General features: G+C 36.4%; 2 protein-coding genes and 1 long non-coding RNA gene across 4 annotated transcripts; 1 reads left to right on the forward strand and 2 right to left on the reverse strand.

Moving 5' to 3' along the window:
- Window positions 1-3,828: 3,828 nt before the first annotated feature.
- Window positions 3,829-4,773, reverse strand: LOC110894325 (abscisic acid receptor PYR1). The gene has a single exon (XM_022141537.2). The coding sequence runs from the start codon at window positions 4,625-4,627 to the stop codon at window positions 4,028-4,030; it is 600 nt and encodes a 199-aa protein (XP_021997229.1). The 5' UTR covers window positions 4,628-4,773; the 3' UTR covers window positions 3,829-4,027.
- A 1,060-nt stretch (window positions 4,774-5,833) lies between these two features.
- Window positions 5,834-8,632, reverse strand: LOC110894324. Of its 2 annotated transcripts, XR_002566251.2 has the most exons (4): window positions 8,310-8,632; window positions 8,014-8,227; window positions 6,572-7,248; window positions 5,834-6,197 (listed from the first exon to the last, which is right to left on the reverse strand). It is a non-coding gene; the product is annotated as an uncharacterized LOC110894324 (long non-coding RNA). The 2 variants fall into 2 exon arrangements; XR_002566250.2 differs by having other exon boundaries at window positions 8,014-8,632.
- Window positions 8,633-14,368: 5,736 nt separating this feature from the next.
- On the forward strand, window positions 14,369-15,193 carry LOC110892571. The gene has a single exon (XM_022139728.1). The coding sequence runs from the start codon at window positions 14,369-14,371 to the stop codon at window positions 15,191-15,193; it is 825 nt and encodes a 274-aa protein (XP_021995420.1).
- The last annotated feature ends 5,992 nt before the right edge of the window (window positions 15,194-21,185 follow it).

The following is a 21,185-nucleotide window of genomic DNA, read 5'->3' on the forward strand; positions in this document are numbered from 1 at the left end:
TATATATGTGTGGGCCATCGGGGGGCAAAAGTGAAAGTGCACTAATTTTAACGTTATTTTATTAGTTTTGTGAAAATAACGTTAAAAGCTGAGGACGGTTAATCATGCATCATGTGTTGGTAGGTCTAGCTGACTTTGAAGGTTTCCTCATATAGTGAAAGTGCATTTTAGTTTTCAAAATATTATATGTATCTAAGATAATAATCGATAGAAAACGTATCTTTTCTGGGATGTGTTGGTAGGCCTAGCTGACTTTGAAGGTTTCCTCAGATTGCTTTTAATATACTTAATTAAAAGAGTAAATTACAAGTTTTGTCCTTTATGTTTACACCAAATTGCAGGCGGTGTCCTTTGTCTTTAAAATTGACGGATTTTGTACTTAATGTTTCAAAATCTTGCACGATATGTCCTTTGAGCCTAACCCAGTTTAAATAATATTCAATAAATGGGCAAAAAGACTAAAGTACCCTTTTGTAATTTGATTTTACCAAAAAATTTAACTGGGTTTGGCCTAAATGACATAACGTGCAAGATTTTGAAACATTAAGTACAAAACCCGTCAATTTTAAAGGGAAGGGACACCGGCTGCAAGTTGATGTAAACATAAAGGACAAAACTTGTAATTTACTCTGATTAAATCATGATATCTTGCGAGTTATCAACGTAGGGGAAATACTAAAACTGAAACTGTTGATAGTTTAAAAGATACCACTGCAGTTTTTAAAGACAAATATTTATTTTTAATTAAATGGCACACATTTTCCTTTTTATGAAAATAAATCCAGAACTGGTAACGCCCGAGAAAAATTCGATCATATCATTAAGAGCTTAAAAGAATAGTAACTATAGCTTATGTGTCATATACTAAGCTGCAACTTAGCTGAAACACCACTAGGTAAAGGTTACTAAATTAAATGTATATGCTAAAGCTTACGTGTCATATGTAGAGTTGCAGCTTGATTGAAACAACACTGAGTTAGGCTATATATGAGAAAATTAATAAATTCCATTCATTCATCCATAGGAAATTTAGTTCAAAACACATAGGTAGATCTATGGATTTTAAGTGTAAGACTCTTAGATTGAATGCTAACTTGAACATAATGCAAAATTGCTAAGCATAATTGGGGCATGATTGGTTGATGGTTTGGTTTAGGTGGATCATAATATTGGTAATTGTGGTTAATACGTCGTTATATTTGAAGTTAAGTAACGTGAAGTTTTTGAAACCATTTATCCTAATTATGATTCCATTGCAGTTTTTTCGGGGACGAAAAAAGTGTAATTGTGGGATGTTTGATGTGTTGCAAAACACATGCATTTATCCTATGTATTTTGTACATTTTAGATAGTTTCAGTGTCGTTTTTATAGCTTTTAGTTTGTATTTTATTAGTTGGTGTTTTTTAGATCCCAGTGCGTTAAAGAAGTAAAAACGAGAAGAAACGGGCATCCAGGAGCAACTTAAGAAGTACAGGGACTGAAAATGAAAATTTTAGAATATGTTCGTTTCACGCGTCGCGATCCGGGTTGAGAATTACATCACGACACGCGAGGAGGTAGAAGAGTTTGACTTGGAAACAGAAACGGTGACCACTTTTGTCTAATTACTACATGATTCATGCTCTTTAACAAGAGGTTAATTGGGTCTAAAATCAGATATTGGTAATTTGTCAAACTTAGAAGTCATTGCATGTCATTAAGGATTCTTGCCTAGGTGGTTTGTTCATCATCACTGGTCACATCTTCACTTGCTATTTTTCTTAGTATTTGTTCTAGTCTTGTTAGTTATAGTTAAGTTATTAGTTAATTAAAAACCAAAATCAAAATCAAAACCATATCACTTATAGGCTAGTAATTCGCTTTAGGTTAAGTATTAGAGTTTGCTAATTAGAGTCCCTAGGTTCAATACTCGGTCTTACTTTCTATATAATTACACATCCGATACACTTGCCGTTTGTGTGTAGTTTTAGTGAGTTCCGTATTTTAAAGCTTGGTCTGAAATAACATGTATATTCACACACATCATACTTTAAATAATATATGTGTTTTCAACACATTTAACTTTTATTTAGACTATCTCCAATGCTACGGACATCCTTAGTCGCCCTTAGTTGCCACATCACATTGCCACATCATATCCTTACAAATCCTTAAAAACTCTTATTTCATCTCAAACCCTACAAATATCCTTACCCGTTACCACCAACTAACTACACACAATATATAAATAAAACATTTTTTTTTTCATTTTACCTTGGCCCACTCACATGTAAATATTAACATAATATTCATATAATGGCACAATAACCCAAAAATATCATGCCCTTGCAGAAGGATTTTGAGTGAAGTATGGACAAACATTAATGGACATTTAGATTTGGACACCTGCCACCTCATCTTGGACGGCAATGGTTTGGACAACATTGCAGTTCGTCTAAATTTGATTTCCGTTCGATAACTTTTAAAAAATACTGAATATGCAGCTTTGTTTATTTCTGTTTTTTCTACATTTTGGTAATATTTTCTTAGAGTTAAATTCCTTGTTGGTCTCTGTGGTTTGCAATTTTTGCAGAGTTGGTTCCGAGACTTCAAAAATTACAAACGTGATCCCGGTGGTTGCAATTTTTAAACTAGGGCGATCCTGATCAGTAGCAGATGTTGCGATGGCGTTGAAATGTAAAGTAAGTCGAATTTATACAGTCTAACGAAAACATATTATACTTGACCCGACTTGTTGTAAAACAAAATTTATGCCAAAACGTAGATCATATGAAAACGTACAAAAAAAGAAAAAAAAAACATATTATATATGAGCCTACCCATTTTCAAAGAAACGTAACCGGCTTTGATTTATACTGAAACGTACATAAATATAAGCACGCAAAAATGATTATAAAGTTTTTAGAAAGTTGAAGGGTTGTTACTGCCAATATTAAATGTTGAAGGGTAAAGGCTAAAAAAAGCATACTAAAAGGAAATAGAAGAAAAAACTAAACTGACCAATGGCCAACTACCATGCAGCAGCATGACACTAGTCATCCATCTTGTGATGGTAATTATATAGAATTCAACCACTTCCTTTTATCATTTCAAACGGTGTATACGTTTGTCATTCAAACGGTGTATTCATTCATCATGTGATGGTTTTTTAACAGTTGCGACGATACCGCCAATTGAAGGATCCGACGGTTGGATGGAGACACCGCCGTTAACTTGCAACGTTATGTTGTATATATATAAAATATAAATGTTTTTGATATTTTTATGTGCGAAGAGGTGCAAAAAGGATGGAAATTAAATGCTTGTTGCGTGAAAGGGTGGTAGTCAATTATTAATGAACTCAGTTACTATTTGTAGCTATATATAATATAATATAATTCAACTAAAATAGAGTTATTTTCAAATTTGATATTATAAACGATAGTACTACGATTACCCTAACAAATAAACCAATATCAACCGAAACTGAACTACCACTACATCGCATAAGAGAATTACACTACTTCATCTTCAAAACTATATTTGTACTTAAAACACGTAATGTAAAGTTAATTAAAGTTGAATAACTAGCTTTAAATAGATTTAAATAAACACTTGAAAAACTTACCATCATCTAAATTTTCACTACTTACAACTAACAAGATCTTATGGATATTTTTATATGTAAATTTTTGGTTTTATTGTAAGCTCTGTTGTGGCAGAGGGCTTTGGTTTTGTGGTTTGATGTGCAATGAAAGTTAAGTTTAAAAAAACACTTAAAACTAACAAGATAGTAGTATACGCAACATACATTGATCATCACAACCTACCCAACACGAAATCAACAATAAATCAATAATGTAACGTCAATTCAAAAAACCCCTAGAAGAGTATTGTCGCCTTTTCAATAAAAATAATGGTCTTAAATATAGAAATAAATGAATATATCAAACATTTCTGCCTTTAATTTTTTTTTTTTCTTAAAATAAAAAAGTAGATGTAAAACCCGTGTAAAAACACGGTAGCAGATATCACCTTCACCTGATATCACCTGATACTAAGCGACTCAGCCGCAGCAGCAGTCTCCGCACCGCGGGCAATAGCCTCGGTGACATTCGCCAGCTTCTGCAGATTCAACCTTACCACAGTATCCGCAAAAAACCGAGTGTCTTCCTCCGAGTTCCCCTCGGGCACATCCACCATATACGATTCCAAAACAATCGTCTCGTTGGGCTTAATTTGGTGCACTGTGGTGACAGCACGGTAATTTCTCAACCTATGTTCACCACCAATGATGGAAAACTCCATCACGTGGTTCTCATCGTCCAGCCGGTCTAACCGCTCCGTGCTAGTAGCCGCTGGCAGCCCAGATATGACAATAACATCACGCGTGCATCCTTCGGCTATAACAGAGCCTTCTTTCACGCTACAGCTTTTGATGAAGTGTTTGTAGACTTGTGGCTTGTCGAATTGGCGTATTATTGACCAGACTATGTCGGATGAGGTGTGTATGTGTTGCGCTAGTAGAGATGAACATTGGGCTCGCGTGTGGATGTAGGTGTGGAATTCTTTTATGGAACTCTTTAATGTGTCGAACTCTTGTTCGGTCACGCCTGGTGGAGGGTGGAGGTGGTGGGTTGTTTCCATTTTTTTCCGTTATCGGAAAAAAATCAATATACTTTTAATGTCGAATCAGGATCAACTCGGACAGAAATAAAGGAATGGGTTGGATCTAGAGAGAGAGTAAGTGGAGGAGGAGGCTATGTGATATAATAATTAGATAAGATTGAAGTTGAAAGTTTAATAGATATACACAAATAGAAAGTGTTGGTTAAAATCTGGTATTTACCAATATTACCTATATTGTGGGGCCAGCCAGGGTATAATGTGACGCTGCGCATGGGTACCTGTCCCTTCTGTTTATAAAGGGGTCACTTATCTCTTTCAATTATTTTCGAATAACTAAACAGTTGATTAAAAAAACTTGTGTGGTAAAAAATGTGAAACTTGAAAATAACGTGATTGGTAACCTCTATTTATATGTAATAACTAGCAAAAGTCCCCCACGCTATACGGCGAGGATTAGGTTGGTGTTTATTTGTTTTGTTTTGATACAGTAACGTAACGACACTTGATAAAGCAACTAAAAGAGAAAATCTAAATTATTTCTCTAATATATGATAAAACAACTAAAAGAGAAAATTCAAGTTATTTGTTTAATGGTAGAGGATCCTGTACAAAGTCCATCTTTTGTAAGAAGTGTAAGAAATAATTTGGGAATGACAAGTGTCCCTCATCTTAATTCTGATATTTAAGGAAAAATGAGTGAATGTATGTGTTTTTGGTTGTGTAGGTTACGGTTACCATATTTCAAACATTGAAAAAGACACTATTGCCCTTCAATTTTACATAAGGTCCCTCTAATTAAAACACAATTTACATTTTTATACCCTATTGATCTTAACCATTAGATCAAATATCCAATGGTTTAAAACACTTCTTACCCTTCTCACATTTTAAACAGTTTTTACCATATCCCTACCATTTCTTTAATATATATTATTGATGGAAAGTTGTAAACGACTCTAAATATAAACATTTCAAAATTGAAACGAAGAAAAAAATTTAACACAACCATGTATTTAGTCTTTATAAAAAACAAATGAACGGAAGTTATATGAAAAAAAACAAGACTATAGGGATAAAAACGCATAAGATGTGTAATAGAAACATATAAAAAAGTCAAAGTCAGTTTTCGCGCAAGTTGACAATTGTTATAAACTAGTAAATGAAGCCGCGCGTTGCGGCGGCGCTTCGAACGTCATTGTGTTTCTTAATTACATATATCCAAAATTAGGCGAGCAGAACACTTTAAAAGTTACTAATAAGTAATTTTACAATTTCTGGTTTAAACTTTTTATTTAAATAAAGTATCAAAACTTAAAATCCACGTTGATTCATCACAAATGTTTCAGTAGCACTTATGCAAAACTGAAAGGTGCATGATCAAGATTTATACCTTGACTTTCACCCTCCTCAACTACATAGATAAAGCATCATTCAAATCATCCTCTTCCCATTATTGTGTTACTTCCTTCTCTCTTCAGTCTTCACATCCCACTCTGCAAGTTTGATATCATTATCATAACCATCACTGGCACACATCTGATCTATAAACATCTCCAGTTCCTTTTTGCCACTGATTCTGCGTTTGAAGCTAAAACATACAACATGACATTAAAGATGAATCAGAATACCTTAAAATGTTTTATAGAGTTCAAACAATAGACCGGTTATTAATAAATAATAAATACACAATTGCATCCTATTTCTAATTGTCAAGTTGGAATGAAATTGTTTCGCCCCTAAAAAGCAAATTGGACATCAACGACTACACATACGTTACAACTCTAGTACTCCTATAGTCAAGTAAAACAAAGATCTAGAATAGTTCAATTGTTAATCAATCCACACAATCACATATACGATGCAATTAATCGACATAATATGTTAATCGTTAGCGAAACATAAGAGCGCATCAATGAATCAAAGAATCATTGGTGTTAATAAACTGAATGAAGATGGAGATACCTTAATCGCCGGAGATGGTGAGTAGGGTTTCGCGTTCCAATAGGATGATGTGGTGGCGATGGGGATACAATAACCGATCGGAATCGTAGTTCCAGTTTGCGACGTGACGCTAACTATGCGGCCGTTGCAGGTCGTCGGAGACCTCGACTTGAAGCCAAATCAATTGTTGGATACTGTACCATTGAACCGACATCACTAATGAAACGCTCGTCCTCCGGAACCGCCGGCGTGTCGTCGGGTCTCCGCCATAAGGATTGGTGGCCGGCCCATAAGTATATCTCTCTCTCTCTTTACCATACTCTTTCTCTCTCTTACTCCCGTTTTTTCCCTGTTAGTCACTCTCTTCTATAAAGTATACATGGCAAAACCGTAATTTGCATCTTCATTTTGTCCAATAAATTGTCTGTTCCTAAGGATCGACATAAATTGTTATATTAGTAGGTTGTTCCCACCCGCGCGTTGCGGCGGGAACCAACCCGGGATGGGTTTGTTGCCGACAAAACATAATAACAAACATGTGTTCGAGTTTGTTGCCGACAAAACTATCAAATAACATGAGCACAATTTAGTTACCACTCTATTTAAAGAGGGCTCTAACCGGGGATGGTATGACAAAAGAAAGTTTTATTCTTCTGATCCGAGATCTTCATTCTAACGCTATTGCACGCGAGCTATACCTACACACAATACAGGTTGTACATGGTTAGTGAAAACATTATCCATAAACATATAACTATACCTCACGTCCCAACATTCAAGTTTTTGTAAACAAACCTAAAATTTTATTTTGAGGGTTAGTAAACATCAAATATGCAGAACATGTGTGTTTACAGATATAGGTGCAAGAGGCATACAAGGGCAAGGCTAGGTGCCTCAAAACACACGTAAGGCCATCTTCATCACTGTTGTTTTGTGCTATTTAGTATGTTCATTATTTTTGTAAAAATAATCTATTGTTTTAGTTTTTTTATGCTATTTATTGATTTTTTCTGTAAAAATAATGGATTCTATTTTTTCTTACTATCATGTATCACACCAATAGCACTTCTTGGGTATTTCCTTTGCAAACACCATTACATTTGCTTCTATAGTTGGTAAATTCTGGATAGACACGCTAAAAGAACAATGTGATATGCTGAAGCAAACTTCGACAATAATAGTAAGAAAAAATAGAATCCATTATAGTGATACATGAAATTTAAAATATATAGGCATCACATAGATGACGAAAACATGAAAAGTTCCAGACTTGGTTGATTAAAAGAAATAAGATTTGCTACTTCATTAAAAAACATCAAAGGAACTATCTCGCACAAATCCACAGTCCTTAATTGAGTTTTAAGCTTATATTGGCCTACCAGGAGCATCTGACCCGTTGGGTTAAGGTTCACGAACAGCCGATCTAACCAAATAGCAAACATGCAAGAGAAAAAAGGGCTTACCAGAAAGTTGTCAGAACTTGATCGGAACCTTAGGCGCTTGATTACCGTCAGTGGCGAAGCTATGCAAACCTCCGATCTAACATCCAGTACCTTATCAAAGGTGTGAGTGTGGAGGCGGATGTTGAAGGTGGAGGTGGAAGATGCAGACGGGCATTCCACAATCACCATCGCTCGCCACCTGCGAAACCCTAACCTAACCCAACACCATCTCCACCTGCGATTTACAGAGGCAAACCTAAGAGGTCGATTGTGGCGGGTGGGTAAAAGCAGCAACACTAAACCCTAGCGTGAGGTACCTGAATCCTTTTCGATTGCCACAGAAGCTTTAACACCGGCCGACCAGGAAGAAGAGGCGAACACATAGTGGACGTTGGATCAGAAAGCAGCGGCTGAGATGAGGAAACTGTTCCTAAGAATCGACGGTAATAGTTGCTTGTGTCGCCGGCGTGAATGGGGTTATCTGGTAGAAGAGTGTTCGAAGCATCAGGTGGTATGGTAGGGTGGATGAGAACTGGAAGGGTGAAGCGGTGTGGTAGGGTAGATGAGACGTTTTGCAAAGGTGAGAAGAGAACGGCAGATGGCGGTCATATTCACCTGGAAACCTATACTGTTCTTAAGGGCCTTCATCAATTAATTAATTAACTCTATAACATTTTCGAAGTCTGATGAACACTTGATATATATTATTTTAAATATTGAAATTATAAATATGCCCTTAATTGTGAAATTGGGGCCAAACCAATTTACGATTTTGTCCCGCTTTAAAATAACGATTTTACCATCAGTTTAAAATTACGTTTTTACCTCCAGTTCAAAATAAAATTATGCTTTTGCCCTTAGTGAAAAATTACACTTTTGCCCTCGGTTCAAAATTACGATTTTATCCCGTTTAAATTTACAGTTTCGTCATTAGTTTTGTTTTCTTCCTCTCAAGTAAGCTACGGTTTTGCTCTCAATATAAATTTACATTTTTGTCATCAGTTTTGTTTGCTTTTCCAGTCAAATTATGATTTTGCGCCGCTTTAAAATTATGATTTTGCCATCAGTTTAAAATTACGTTTTTACCTCCGGTTCAAAATAAAATTATGATTTTGCCCCCAGTGAAAAAATAAAATTTTGCCCTGGGTTCAAATTTACGATTTTGCCATTAGTTTTGTTTTCTTCCTCACAGGTAAATTACGATTTTGCACTCAATTTAAATTTACATTTTTGTTATCGGTTTTCTTTGCTTTCCCCGTCAAATTACGATTTTGCCCCCAGTGTATAAGTACAGACACAAGATGGGGGCATAGTGCGAGGCAACTGCCTGGAATTCCCCCGTTGGCCCAACCAATTTACGATTTTATCCCCGCTTTAAAATTACGATTTTGCCATCAGTTCAAAATTACGTTTTTACCCCTAGTTCAAATTACGGTTTTGCCATCAATTCAAAATTACGTTTTTACCCCTAGTTCAAAATAAAATTATGCTTTTGCCCACAACTAAAAATAACAATTTTGCCCTCCGTTCAAAATTACGATTTTGCCCCGTTTAGATCTAGAGTTTTGTAATTAGTTTTGTTTTTCTCCTTCCAGCCAAATTACTATTTTGCCCTCAATTTTAATTTACATTTTTGCCATCACTTTTCTTTGCTTTGCTGTTTCTTTTCTTTTTTCTTCCTTTTCTGCTTTATGTATATATTATAGTTATCATTGCGCGAAATTATTAAGAAAAACTTTCGCAATTCAGTTGGTTGTATGAACATTCAAATATAGCAAGTGTCTCGGATTCGAAACCCTTCATGGGAAAGAAATTTTTTTTTTCTTTTTTCTTCCTTTTCTGCTTTATTCCTTCTTCTTTTTTCACTTTTACGTTGTTTTCTTTGCTTCTAAATTTGTAATTTTTATAACCAATCGGTGGTACCGGTATTTACGAGTAAAACACCGGTAAATAACGAACTGAACGGGTATCGTGCTTATCCCGTTACAAAACAAAATGAATCGATAACGTTCGAATTCCCCGCCGCGCAGCGCGGGGAACTTCACTAGTTGTTATATTTATAATATAATTATAACTATAGGGTTAAAGATGTGTAACTGAAAGTAAAAATAAATAAATAAAACAAAAGAGAAAAGTCAAAGTCACTATTCACAAATGCTAATAATTGTTATATACTAGTAAATTTCCCAGCGCTACGCGGCAGGGAATTCGAACGTTATCGATTCGCTTCGTTTTGTAACGGGATTAATACGGTACCGAAGCTCGGTATAACAACCGAAAGAAAAACAAAAAAAGGTTGTGCCATGACAAAAACAATATCCACACATAAAAAAATACATTACGTCTAGTAAGGTTCAATCTGCGCTAGGGAAGAGCATGGTACCCGTTCGGTACTGGAAAACGGGGAAAGTGGTACAAGTACTGAATACACTGGTTCGGTACCAAACCGATACAGTACCAGTACTTACCGGTGGTTTACCCGTAAATACCGGTACCGTACCAGTACCGAAAAACAGGGAAAATGGGAACCGGTACTAGTACCGAATATACCCAGTACGGTTCGGTACCTATACGATACCGGTTCGGTACTGATTCAATACCCGGTACCAGATGTTCATCCCTAATCTGCCTTACACTATAGGTAGAAAAAAGTATGTTAAAAAGGTGTTTGTCTTAAAAGACTTGGTTATAAAAATTACAAATTTAGAAGCTGAAAAAACAACATAAAAGTGAAAAAGAAGAAGGAATAAATCACGGAAAATATTATTTATACAATATAAATTAGCAACTATTTTGTGCATTAGGAGGTGTACTTCTAGCTTAGGGTGTGTTTCAAAAAAATGTGATTTTTCACTTTTAACCCAACTATTTTCATATTTTGTATTTTAACCCCTTTTAATTTTTTACTTTTAACACAAAGTTTTTCATCTTTTATAATTTAACCCAACACTTTATTATATACAACTCTGGTCCCTCATACTTTTTATCTTTCGCAAGTTTTTCGTTTTATATTTCGTTCTAAATTTTGCGAGTTAACACGTCGTAGCGTGCATGTGAGGTTCAACGTTTTTTGCTCTATTTTTTTGAATTTGGTAGATCCATCGCAACGTGTCCATTTTTCCCCTCTTGACAAGTTCGCCACAATGGGCGGGTCCTTGATCGACTAAGTTATTATTTTCTACGTTTTACGTTTCTGTTTAATTTCTTCGCATTAAAACACGGTAACGGGTGTGCGTGGTTCAACGATTTTAAGTCTGCTTTTCGGTCGGTGTAATTTTTTCCATTTTATCTATTTTATTTTTACGACGTTTTCCAATGTTGGGAGTCGATGCCTGTGTGGCATTGGTGCTACTTGGCATGGTTTTACGAACGTTTTTAACCTATTAAATTTTTTACTAATATTTTGTTTCGGTTTACCCTTATACTTTCTTTACATAAAAACTATTTTTTACATGCATATTTTATGTACGGGTAGGTATTGATACGATTTGTTATACATTTCGACGTAAGCTTTTGTTTTTTATAAACAACTCTAGGTCAAATATAATACGTTTTCGTTTAAAAAACCATTTTTACTTGCATATTTTTATGTACGTTTGGGTATAAATTTAAGTTGTTCTACGTTTCGACGTAAACTTTTTTGGGAAATGATTCAGGTCAAATATAATATGTTTATGTGTTTATTTTATGTATGTTTCGTAAAGTTTGTTTCGAACTGAGTGAAGTCAAATTATGATTTTTTTTCCCTTTTATTCAAAAGCTCTAATTAACCCCTTTCAGTTACAGGTGTCAGATTTTCCTTTATACCTGTTACGTTTTTTATGTATGAGTTGGGTCACACATAATACGTTAGATTGTTCGATATGAATTTGATTTACTTTACGTTTGATCCAATCACAATGTTTATACAAGTTACATTGAGTTCAACTGGATACGTCAAAATACGTGGTTTCATATGGTTAATGCATCATATAATGTTTGGACTAATCCATTCAATGTTTACGATGTACCCGCGCCGCAACGCGGGCGGGTCTTAATCCTAGTTAAGAATAATAGACAATGACAAAAAAAATAATAAATGAAACAATTTACTCAAACTTTTATTTGGCAACAGATAATAAAAAATTTTCTTTCCCATGAAGGGCTTCGAACCCGAGACACTCACTATATTTAAATGTTCAAACTAAATTGTGAAACTTTTTCTTAATTGTTTTGCACAATAATAACTATAATCTATCTATTCTAATATGTTAAAGCTATTTTAGCTGATGTGTGATTCATACATAAGTCCACCCTATTATCTTCACAAGTGGCATTATTCTTCCTTTATCATTTAAACAAGATTACACCTGGGGATTGATCTTTGATTATGTTCCACGTGTCTTTGTTATAGAATAGGAAGAAACCTCACTCTTTAGGCCATCCGTAGTCATAAAGCCCCTTGTGGGGTGTTATGCGACACGTGTCGTGCCACGTCACACGGGGGCTTTATGGGGCGTTATATCACTAGAGCCCGTAGTCATAAAGCCCCTACCCATCATTACCTATTTAATAATTTTCAACTTTATTAATTAATATAAAAAAATTGCTTGTTTCTGATTGGTGGAATGTTGGAAAGGAACAAGAATAACGGCGCCATCACCATCGCGCCTCCTACAATTTTTCGATCGATCGCGCCCTCCGTGGCGGTGTGCCGGGGCTATGCCGGCGCGAAGAGGCATACCGCCCCATGCCATGCCGCCCACTACACATCCCCTTACACTCGGGACCCAGTATTCGTTCAGATCCTTTAAGTTGTTTTACGGGTTTTGAAAACCCTAAACTCCAACAATTCAATTCTTCGTCTCCTACCCAAAGCACTGTGTTCTTTCTCCATTAAAGCTTTGATCACAGGAGCATTCTCAATGGCGTTGTACGAACACGTAATCTGATTGATCCGAACAAAGGTATTGATTCCCATCACCTTAATCTGTTTTTATCCGTATGGATCTTTGTATTCCTTTGTTAATGATGAGTACGGAGGTTTAATCGCGACAAAGTTTGGAAAATTAACTAAGTTTAGGGTTTTGTATGGATGTGCACGGTGGTGCCTACACAACTCATATCCGAAGTTGTTAATTAGCTTAGATAAGGTACTGATTTTCTTCGTCAATATGTGGCGTTAATCAGCTATGGTGTTTAGGTTATGGATTTTGGTTTTCCCAATTTGTCTTCTTAAACACCTATCTTGAGATGTGTAATAAGTAAACAGATTACCAATTTCGATTAAACCCAATAACTTTCAAAACCGATTAAATGAAAATACAAACAAATAACAAGCAGATTGGAAATTAATAATAATGATCTGGTATGTTTATGAAGACGACTGTCCTATCTTTTTGTGTTTATTTTTTAAAAAAGATATTTAGAACTTCATATTAAACATAGCACCAATTATGTCTAAAGTGATTTAAGGCGATGCTGATTTGGAAATTAATTGTAATGACCTGGTATGTATAGTGTAGTAACTGTTAGACCGTATCGCATAATACCCGAACCCGAGCTAATGGGTCGGGCCAAACGTGAACATCTCTAAAGGAGCAATTAGATATAATTATCTAATTCCTTATTTTTAGTTAGATATAGAAAAGGATGTTTATGTTTAACTAGAATTAGGATTATGTTTCAATTAGGATTTCTACCACTATATAACCAATCCATCTGGGATTATTGTGGTTATGAGTGATATTCAGTTTTGAGCAAATTTTCTGAATAAAGGAGAGCTAATTCCTAAAACTCGTGTGTTTAATTAATCGATTGGGACTTGAATTGGTATCAGAGCCGGTTCAACATCCCAACGACTGTGTTTGTACCTTCGACATCAACTGAATCGGAGGAAAACAAACCTGTTTTTCGTCGTCAAAGGAACCGACGGGAAGAACACCGGCGGCGGCAAGAGGCAGCAACCGGCGACACTGATAATTAGGGTTTTCTGGCGTCGAAGGTACCGACAAGGGAACTCCAGCGGTGGCAGAAGGTATCGCAAGCAACAGCGGCAGTAGACATCGAAGGCTTTAATTGAAGATTGGAGCGCCTAGGGTTTCTTTTATTTCAGCAGGCTTGAGTTGGGAAAGAAGAAGTACGGTTTTTTATTATTTAATAAAGGCAGTATCTTTTCTTTGGAAGGAACAAGTGTTTTTTAAGCATCAGGTGTAAAGTTTATTTTAAAGCAGCGCATCAAGGCTCGAGTACAGATCAGCGGTGTTTGGTTTTTCTTTGTGCCTGGATTGGTTCGATTCTGAGAGTTTATTCAGAATCAAACTAATTTCGCGGATCCGAAGGACTGGATCAAGGCCCGGCTACACCACTTACGTATAAACGAACTAGAAGGAGAAACATGGCTGGTGGTGAAGGTTCGATACCGCCACCGGTTGCAGCAAGGGATCCGGCTTCTACAAGCTTACAATGTCCGATGTTGACTTCAACTAATTACAACATCTGGGCAATTAGGATCAAGGCGGTTTTTCGAGTTCATGGAATATTGCAAGCTTTAGAACCAGGTGAACAAGAGGTAGAAGCCAAAAAAGATGACATGGCGGTAGCACTACTTCTTCAAGCAATACCCGAAGAGCTCGTGTTTCAGGTGGCTCAGTTTCAGAAAGCAAAAGAAATCTGGGAAGCATTGAAGACACGGTATGTTGGGGTTGAACGGGTTCGAGAGGCAAAGATTGAGCAACTGGAAAATGAGTTCGAATCCTTGACGATGAAAGAAACAGAGACAATTGATTCTTTCGCGGGCAGAATAAGTCAGTGGGTTACCAAGGCAGCCAGTTTGGGAACCACCTACGAAGACAAAAAGCTAACCAGAAAGTTATTAGGCTCCGTTCCAGCAAAATATGTTCCAATTGTCGCATCAATTGAGCAGTTCGCAGATTTGAAAGCCATGACGTTTCAGGAAGCTATAGGGAGGCTAAAGACTTTTGAAGACAGAATTAAAAATATTGAATTTGCAGGCGAAAATCAAAGCAAATTGATGTTCGCTGGTGGTGAAAGTTCCTCTAGTCACAAATCCTATAATAACTCAGGGGGGCGTGGGCGAGGAGGTTCTAATAATAGGAGTCGGGGTCGTGGACGTGGTTTGGGTCAAGGGCGAGATACGAGTCAGAACCGAGATAATGGGCAGAACCGTGGTGCAAAGGGCTCAGGTCAAAAAGAATACTGACAACCGACAGAGACCAAAGAAAGATAAATCTGAAATTCAATGTTTCAGATGTGATCAGATGGGTCACTTCGCGTCTAACTGTCCAGAAAGAAGGAAGAATCAAGAGGCTAACTTAGCAGAAACCGAAAAGTTGGATCCAAGTCTTTTTATGCTAGAATGTACAAGTGAGACGGTTTACTTAAATGAAGATAAGGTGATTCCCAAGAAGTTTGAATCCAAGCATATGGAGGAGAACTTGTGGTATTTAGATAATGGAGCTTCAAACCACATGACGGGGAACAAATTAATCTTTTCAGAGCTAAACGAGCGAGTAAACGGTAAGGTACGTTTCGGTGATGATTCTTGTGTTGAAATTGCAGGAAAAGGCTCGATTTTGTTCACAAGCAAAACTGGCGAACATAAAATATTAACGGAAGTTTATTATATACCGAGCCTGCGTTCCAACATAATTAGTCTCGGGCAACTTACGGAGACGGGTTGCAAGGTTGTGATGGAAGATGATGTCTTGCTCGTTTATGACAAAGCAAGAAACCTGTCAATAAAAGTATTTCGCGCCAGTAACCGATTGTACAAGATCAAGTTGATGGTTGGTTCCCCAGTATGTTTACTTTCTAAGCTTGATGACGAATCTTGGCTTTGGCATGCCCGTCTAGGGCACTTAAATTTTGATTCTTTGAAGAGACTGAGTTCGAAAAATATGGTTCATGGGATGTCCGTGATTAATCATCCATCAAACATATGTGACTGTTGCTTGATTGGAAAACAAACCGAGAAGCCGTACCCAAAGAAAGCACTTTTTAGAGCCACAAGACCGCTCGAGCTACTACATGGCGATCTATGTGGTCCTATCACACCAGCTACTCCGGGAGGCTGTAGGTACATGTTCTTAATTGTAGACGATTTCCCACATTATATGTGGTGTTATCTTTTGAAGTCCAAGGATCAAGCGTTCGAAGTATTCAAGCGGTTTAAAGCTTTGGTCGAGAAGGATTTAAAAGAAAAGGTTGGAACTTTCAGAACAGATCGCGGAGGTGAATTCACATCAACCGAGTTCAATGATTGGTGTGAAGTTCAAGCTATCCGAAGACATCTTACTGCTCCATATTCACTACAACAAAACGGGGTCGTTGAGAGAAGAAACCGAACAGTAGTAGGTATGGTAAGGTGTATGCTAAAACAAACAAATGTTCCACAGAGATTTTGGGGCGAGGCCGCAAAGCATGCAGTTTATGTTCTAAATCGAAGTCCAACGAGAGCGGTCGATTCAAAAACACCATACGAGGCACTGCTGAAAAAAAAACCAGATTTAGAATATTTACGGGTATTCGGTTGTGTGGGTTATGCTACAGAACCGAAAGTTAACCTACATAAACTTGATGATAGGGGAATTCCAATGGTTTATTTTGGTTCAGAACCTGGGTTAAAATGTTTCCGTATGTACGACCCAGTTCAGAACAAGATTTGTGTTCGTAGAACAGTACAGTGTGACGAGAAGCGTGGCTGGCAATGGAAGAAAAATACAATTGAACCAGATTTTTTCACGGTTGTTTTTCACGCGGGTCAGGACGAGATTGTGACCGAGACAACCGGTAGCTCAGAGAACGAACCGGTGCACACCCCACAGCATCCGGGGGGTGCGACCGCGTGTCATCAGCAATCGCAAGCAGCAACGGAGGACGCGACCGCAACATCACCAGCAGCTTCGGCCGTGTCAGCAAATATTTCAGGTTCTGGAGAAGTTGACCCAGGTGAGCATATGCCCGAGTTCGATGCTAACTTTGAAAGTGAAACTCCCCTAAGGCGTTCAACGAGACAGAAACGCGTTCCGGTAAAATTTAATGATTTTATTATTCAAGATGGAATTAATCGAGAAGAACCGGAAGAATTGTTACTCACAGCGGAAGATGAGCCGAATTGTTATTCTCAGGCCAAAAGGAACGTGTTTTGGGAAAAAGCAATGCGTGTAGAGTTAGAGTCCTTTGAAAAAAATAAAACATGGACTTTAACGAAACTACCAGATAAAGTTAAACCAATTGGGTTGAAATGGGTTTTTAAAGTCAAGCGAGACGCGTCCGGGAAGATTATTAAATATAAGGCAAGGCTCGTTGCAAAAGGGTACATTCAACAGTTTGGAATTGATTTTGATGAAGTGTTCGCACCAGTTGCACGGATGGAGTCGGTACGCTTATTACTTGCACATGCGGCTTGCAAAGGATGGCAAGTTCATCACTTAGATGTCAAATCAGCATTTTTGAATGGAGATTTGAAGGAAGAAGTATATGTCAGTCAACCGGAAGGTTTTATAAAAAAGGGACATGAAGATAAAGTCTACCGGTTAACCAAGGCGTTGTATGGGCTTCGTCAAGCACCACGAGCTTGGAATCTCAAGCTTGACGGTACATTAAAAATTCTCGGTTTTAAGCGGTGCTCTAAAGAACAAGCAATCTACACGAAACGCGAGGGGAATGATTTAGTTATTACGGGTGTTTATGTAGATGATTTAATTGTTACAAGTTCGAGTGCTAAGAAGATCGAAGAATTCAAGAAACAAATGGAGCAAAAATTCGAGATGAGCGATCTCGGGTTACTTTCTTATTATCTTGATATTGAAGTGATGCAAACTGAGAAGGGAATAACGATCAAGCAGGAGGGATACGCGAAGAAAATTTTAAAAGAAACAAGTTTGTTAGGGTGTAATCCAGCAAAGTATCCTATGGATCCGGGATTAAAACTTACAAAAGATGAGAAAGGCGAACCGGTTGATCCAACAAATTATCGAAGAATGGTCGGATGTCTCCGTTATTTATTACATACAAGACCGGATTTATCTTTTGCAGTGGGGATTGCGAGCAGGTACATGCAAACTCCCATGGCTTCTTACTTAGTTGCAGTTAAACAAATTCTTCGTTATATTGCCGGTACTACGAGTTATGGGTTACGGTACAAGCGGGGTGGAAGTCACAAGATTGTAGGTTACAGTGATAGTAGCCATAATGCTAAAACGGACGATGGAAGGAGCACTACAGGGCACGTATTTTATTTTGGTGAAACACCCGTTTCTTGGTGTTCTCAGAAACAAAATACGGTTGCTTTATCATCTTGTGAAGCGGAGTTTATGGCAGCAACTTCAGCGGCTTGTCAAGCAATTTGGCTTCGGAGCTTATACAATGAAGTCGTTGGTGGAGAGATGGAAAAGATAGTTATTCGGGTGGATAATAAATCGGCCATAGCATTGATGAAAAATCCTGTTTTTCATGGTCGGAGCAAACATATTGATACGCGCGACCATTTCATTCGTGAATGTGTTGAAGATGATCTGGTGGAGATCGAGTATGTAAGCGGAGAAGAGCAAAGGGCCGATATTTTAACTAAAGCACTCGGGAGGATCAAGTTTATTGAATTGCGAGAGTTACTTGGAGTGGAAGGCTTCCCTAGCCCGGTTCGGGTATTAGGGGGGTGATTGTTAGACCGTATCGCATAATACCCGAACCCGAGCTAATGGGTCGGGCCAAACGTGAACGTCTCTAAAGGAGCAGGGGTGTTTAATGTTAATCTTAATTGAAGATAATTATAAGAGTTAGAGATAATTATCTAGGTAAAGGATCCTGTAAAAAGTGCTCAAAGTGTGAGAAGTGTAAGAAGTGTATTATAACACTATATATAATACTATATAACACCATATAAACACCGTATAACAATATGTAACAACATATAATACTATATAACACTATGTAACACTATATATCATTATATAACAAATATAACACTATACATCTATCATAGACATGTTATCAGACAACCTATAGTGTTATATTTGTTATATAATGATATATAGTGTTACATAGTGTTATATGGTATTATATGGTGTTACATATTGTTATACGGTGTTTATATGGTGTTATATAGTATTATATATAGTGTTATAATACACTTCTTACACTTCTCACACTTTAGGCCCTTTTTACACTATCCTTATCCTAATTATCTAATTCCTTATTTTTAGTTAGATATAAAAAAGGATGTTTATGTTTAACTAGAATTAGGATTATGTTTCAATTAGGATTTCTACCACTATATAACCAATCCATCTGGGATTATTGTGGTTATGAGTGATATTCAGTTTTGAGCAAATTTTCTGAATAAAGGAGAGCTAATTCCTAAAACTCGTGTGTTTAATTAATCGATTGGGACTTGAGTAACTGAATAATGCTTAAGAAGATTTTGATCCAATTGGCTTGATATCATTTGTTGAATAAAGTTTGATGTTGCACTTGACTTTGTGTTGGGTCAGGAATGAATGTCAATGGGAAGGACGATCCGAAGATACCACTTCTGGAACCCTCTGGTGTTGTACTAGATATTAAATCAGTTCGTAATGTGGATCAAGGGGTTAGGACCATTGCATTCAAAATAGGAGGTATAGAATGTACATCATGTTATAAGTACCTTATCAATTTAGTGATTTTTAATGTCAAATATATGCTTATATTAGAGCATTCACATTCAATCCATCATATTCTCACCCCAAATTACACTAAAGAACACTACACTTTCTCTCTCATTTTCAATTAAATAATATTTTTTATACCTTTATCATTACCTTTTCTCTCTCCTTCACTCACAACCACTTTCAAAATATATTAAAAAATTATAGGGGTGAACAGTGTCTCCCCAAATATACAGATGAACAGTAACATTTTCTCTCTCCCCCACTCACAACCACTTTTTATACTCTTTATATTTTAAAAATAACACACACATAATATAATTGCTTGGATGTGAATGCTCTTATATCCTGTTATTTTTTCAGCTACAGTGCGAGCATACTTCAAATTGGAAAAGACTGTTTCATTTTTTATTTCTCAAATTACAAGACTAGAGTATGATAGGCGTCCCTGGTACAGAGGTTTGTTACTATAATAAAACTTACCTTTGTTTATTTACTGCATTCATTCAAATACACTTTCGATGAATTTTGAACTCTAATTTGCAATTCTCTATTAGCTATTCTTTCTAATTGACCCGTTAAAACTGGGAGATCGGTTGACCACTCAATTTTTTTTTGCTGTAAAAACATGATTTTTTTCATCTATGTTGCATATCTAGATTCATTTTCCCGATATTTAATCTTTGATTAAAGTAATCGCTTCACTTCTAACTTGAATTGTGTGTGTTTTTGTGATTTTGCTTTCAGAAAAAAACTGGAAAAATTGTTGTTCGTAAGAGATGTTGGTGACGTTGAATCGTAGTGGAATTTATTTCATCAACTATATTTGTTTCATTTTGCTAAATGGCATCCTTTGGAGTTCACTAAAAAAAGATTCAATGTAGTAAGGTTATAGTTAACATTCAACCAAATCGAACCGAGTTCAATTCGTATGATTTACTATCTGTTTTGTTCATAATATATATTTTATTTAATTTGTAGCTTTATCTCGGTTAGATCAGTTAGTATTTCCTTTGTGTTCTTGGATGTTAGCAGAGTGTTCATTATTCGGTTTCAAACCAATTAAACGTAAAGCCAAACTAAACCGCACCAAAGGCTTTTAAAACATAGTCGCATTACATGTTCGGTTTTCAGTCAAAAGATATGAATTCGGATCAATCGAATTGTGCGCTGATTTTTATTTTTTGTCACTTAGCCAATCCATTTACATCGGTAGCACGATCTTATATATATGAACTTAGTCAATAATGGTTATTTTTAATGTTTTTTATTTTCATTTTTTTTTATTCACATTTTTTTTATTTTCATTTTTTTGTATTTTCATTTTTTTTATCCAACCCCATGTATCCCACATGTTTTAACCTAGTATATATATAAAGTGGAAAAGGAAGAAAAAAAGAAAAGAAACAGATAAGTAAATTTAACAAATCATCGACTTGTTGTAAAACAAAATAAACAAAAGAAATCCAGAAAGTTTTTTCAGAAAAAAAACAGAAAAAAATATGATAAGAAAATTTAATATATTGATGATTAAGGGTGGGAAGA

This window comes from Helianthus annuus, chromosome 12 (assembly GCF_002127325.2).
Source record: "Helianthus annuus cultivar XRQ/B chromosome 12, HanXRQr2.0-SUNRISE, whole genome shotgun sequence".
Lineage (NCBI taxonomy): Eukaryota > Viridiplantae > Streptophyta > Magnoliopsida > Asterales > Asteraceae > Helianthus > Helianthus annuus.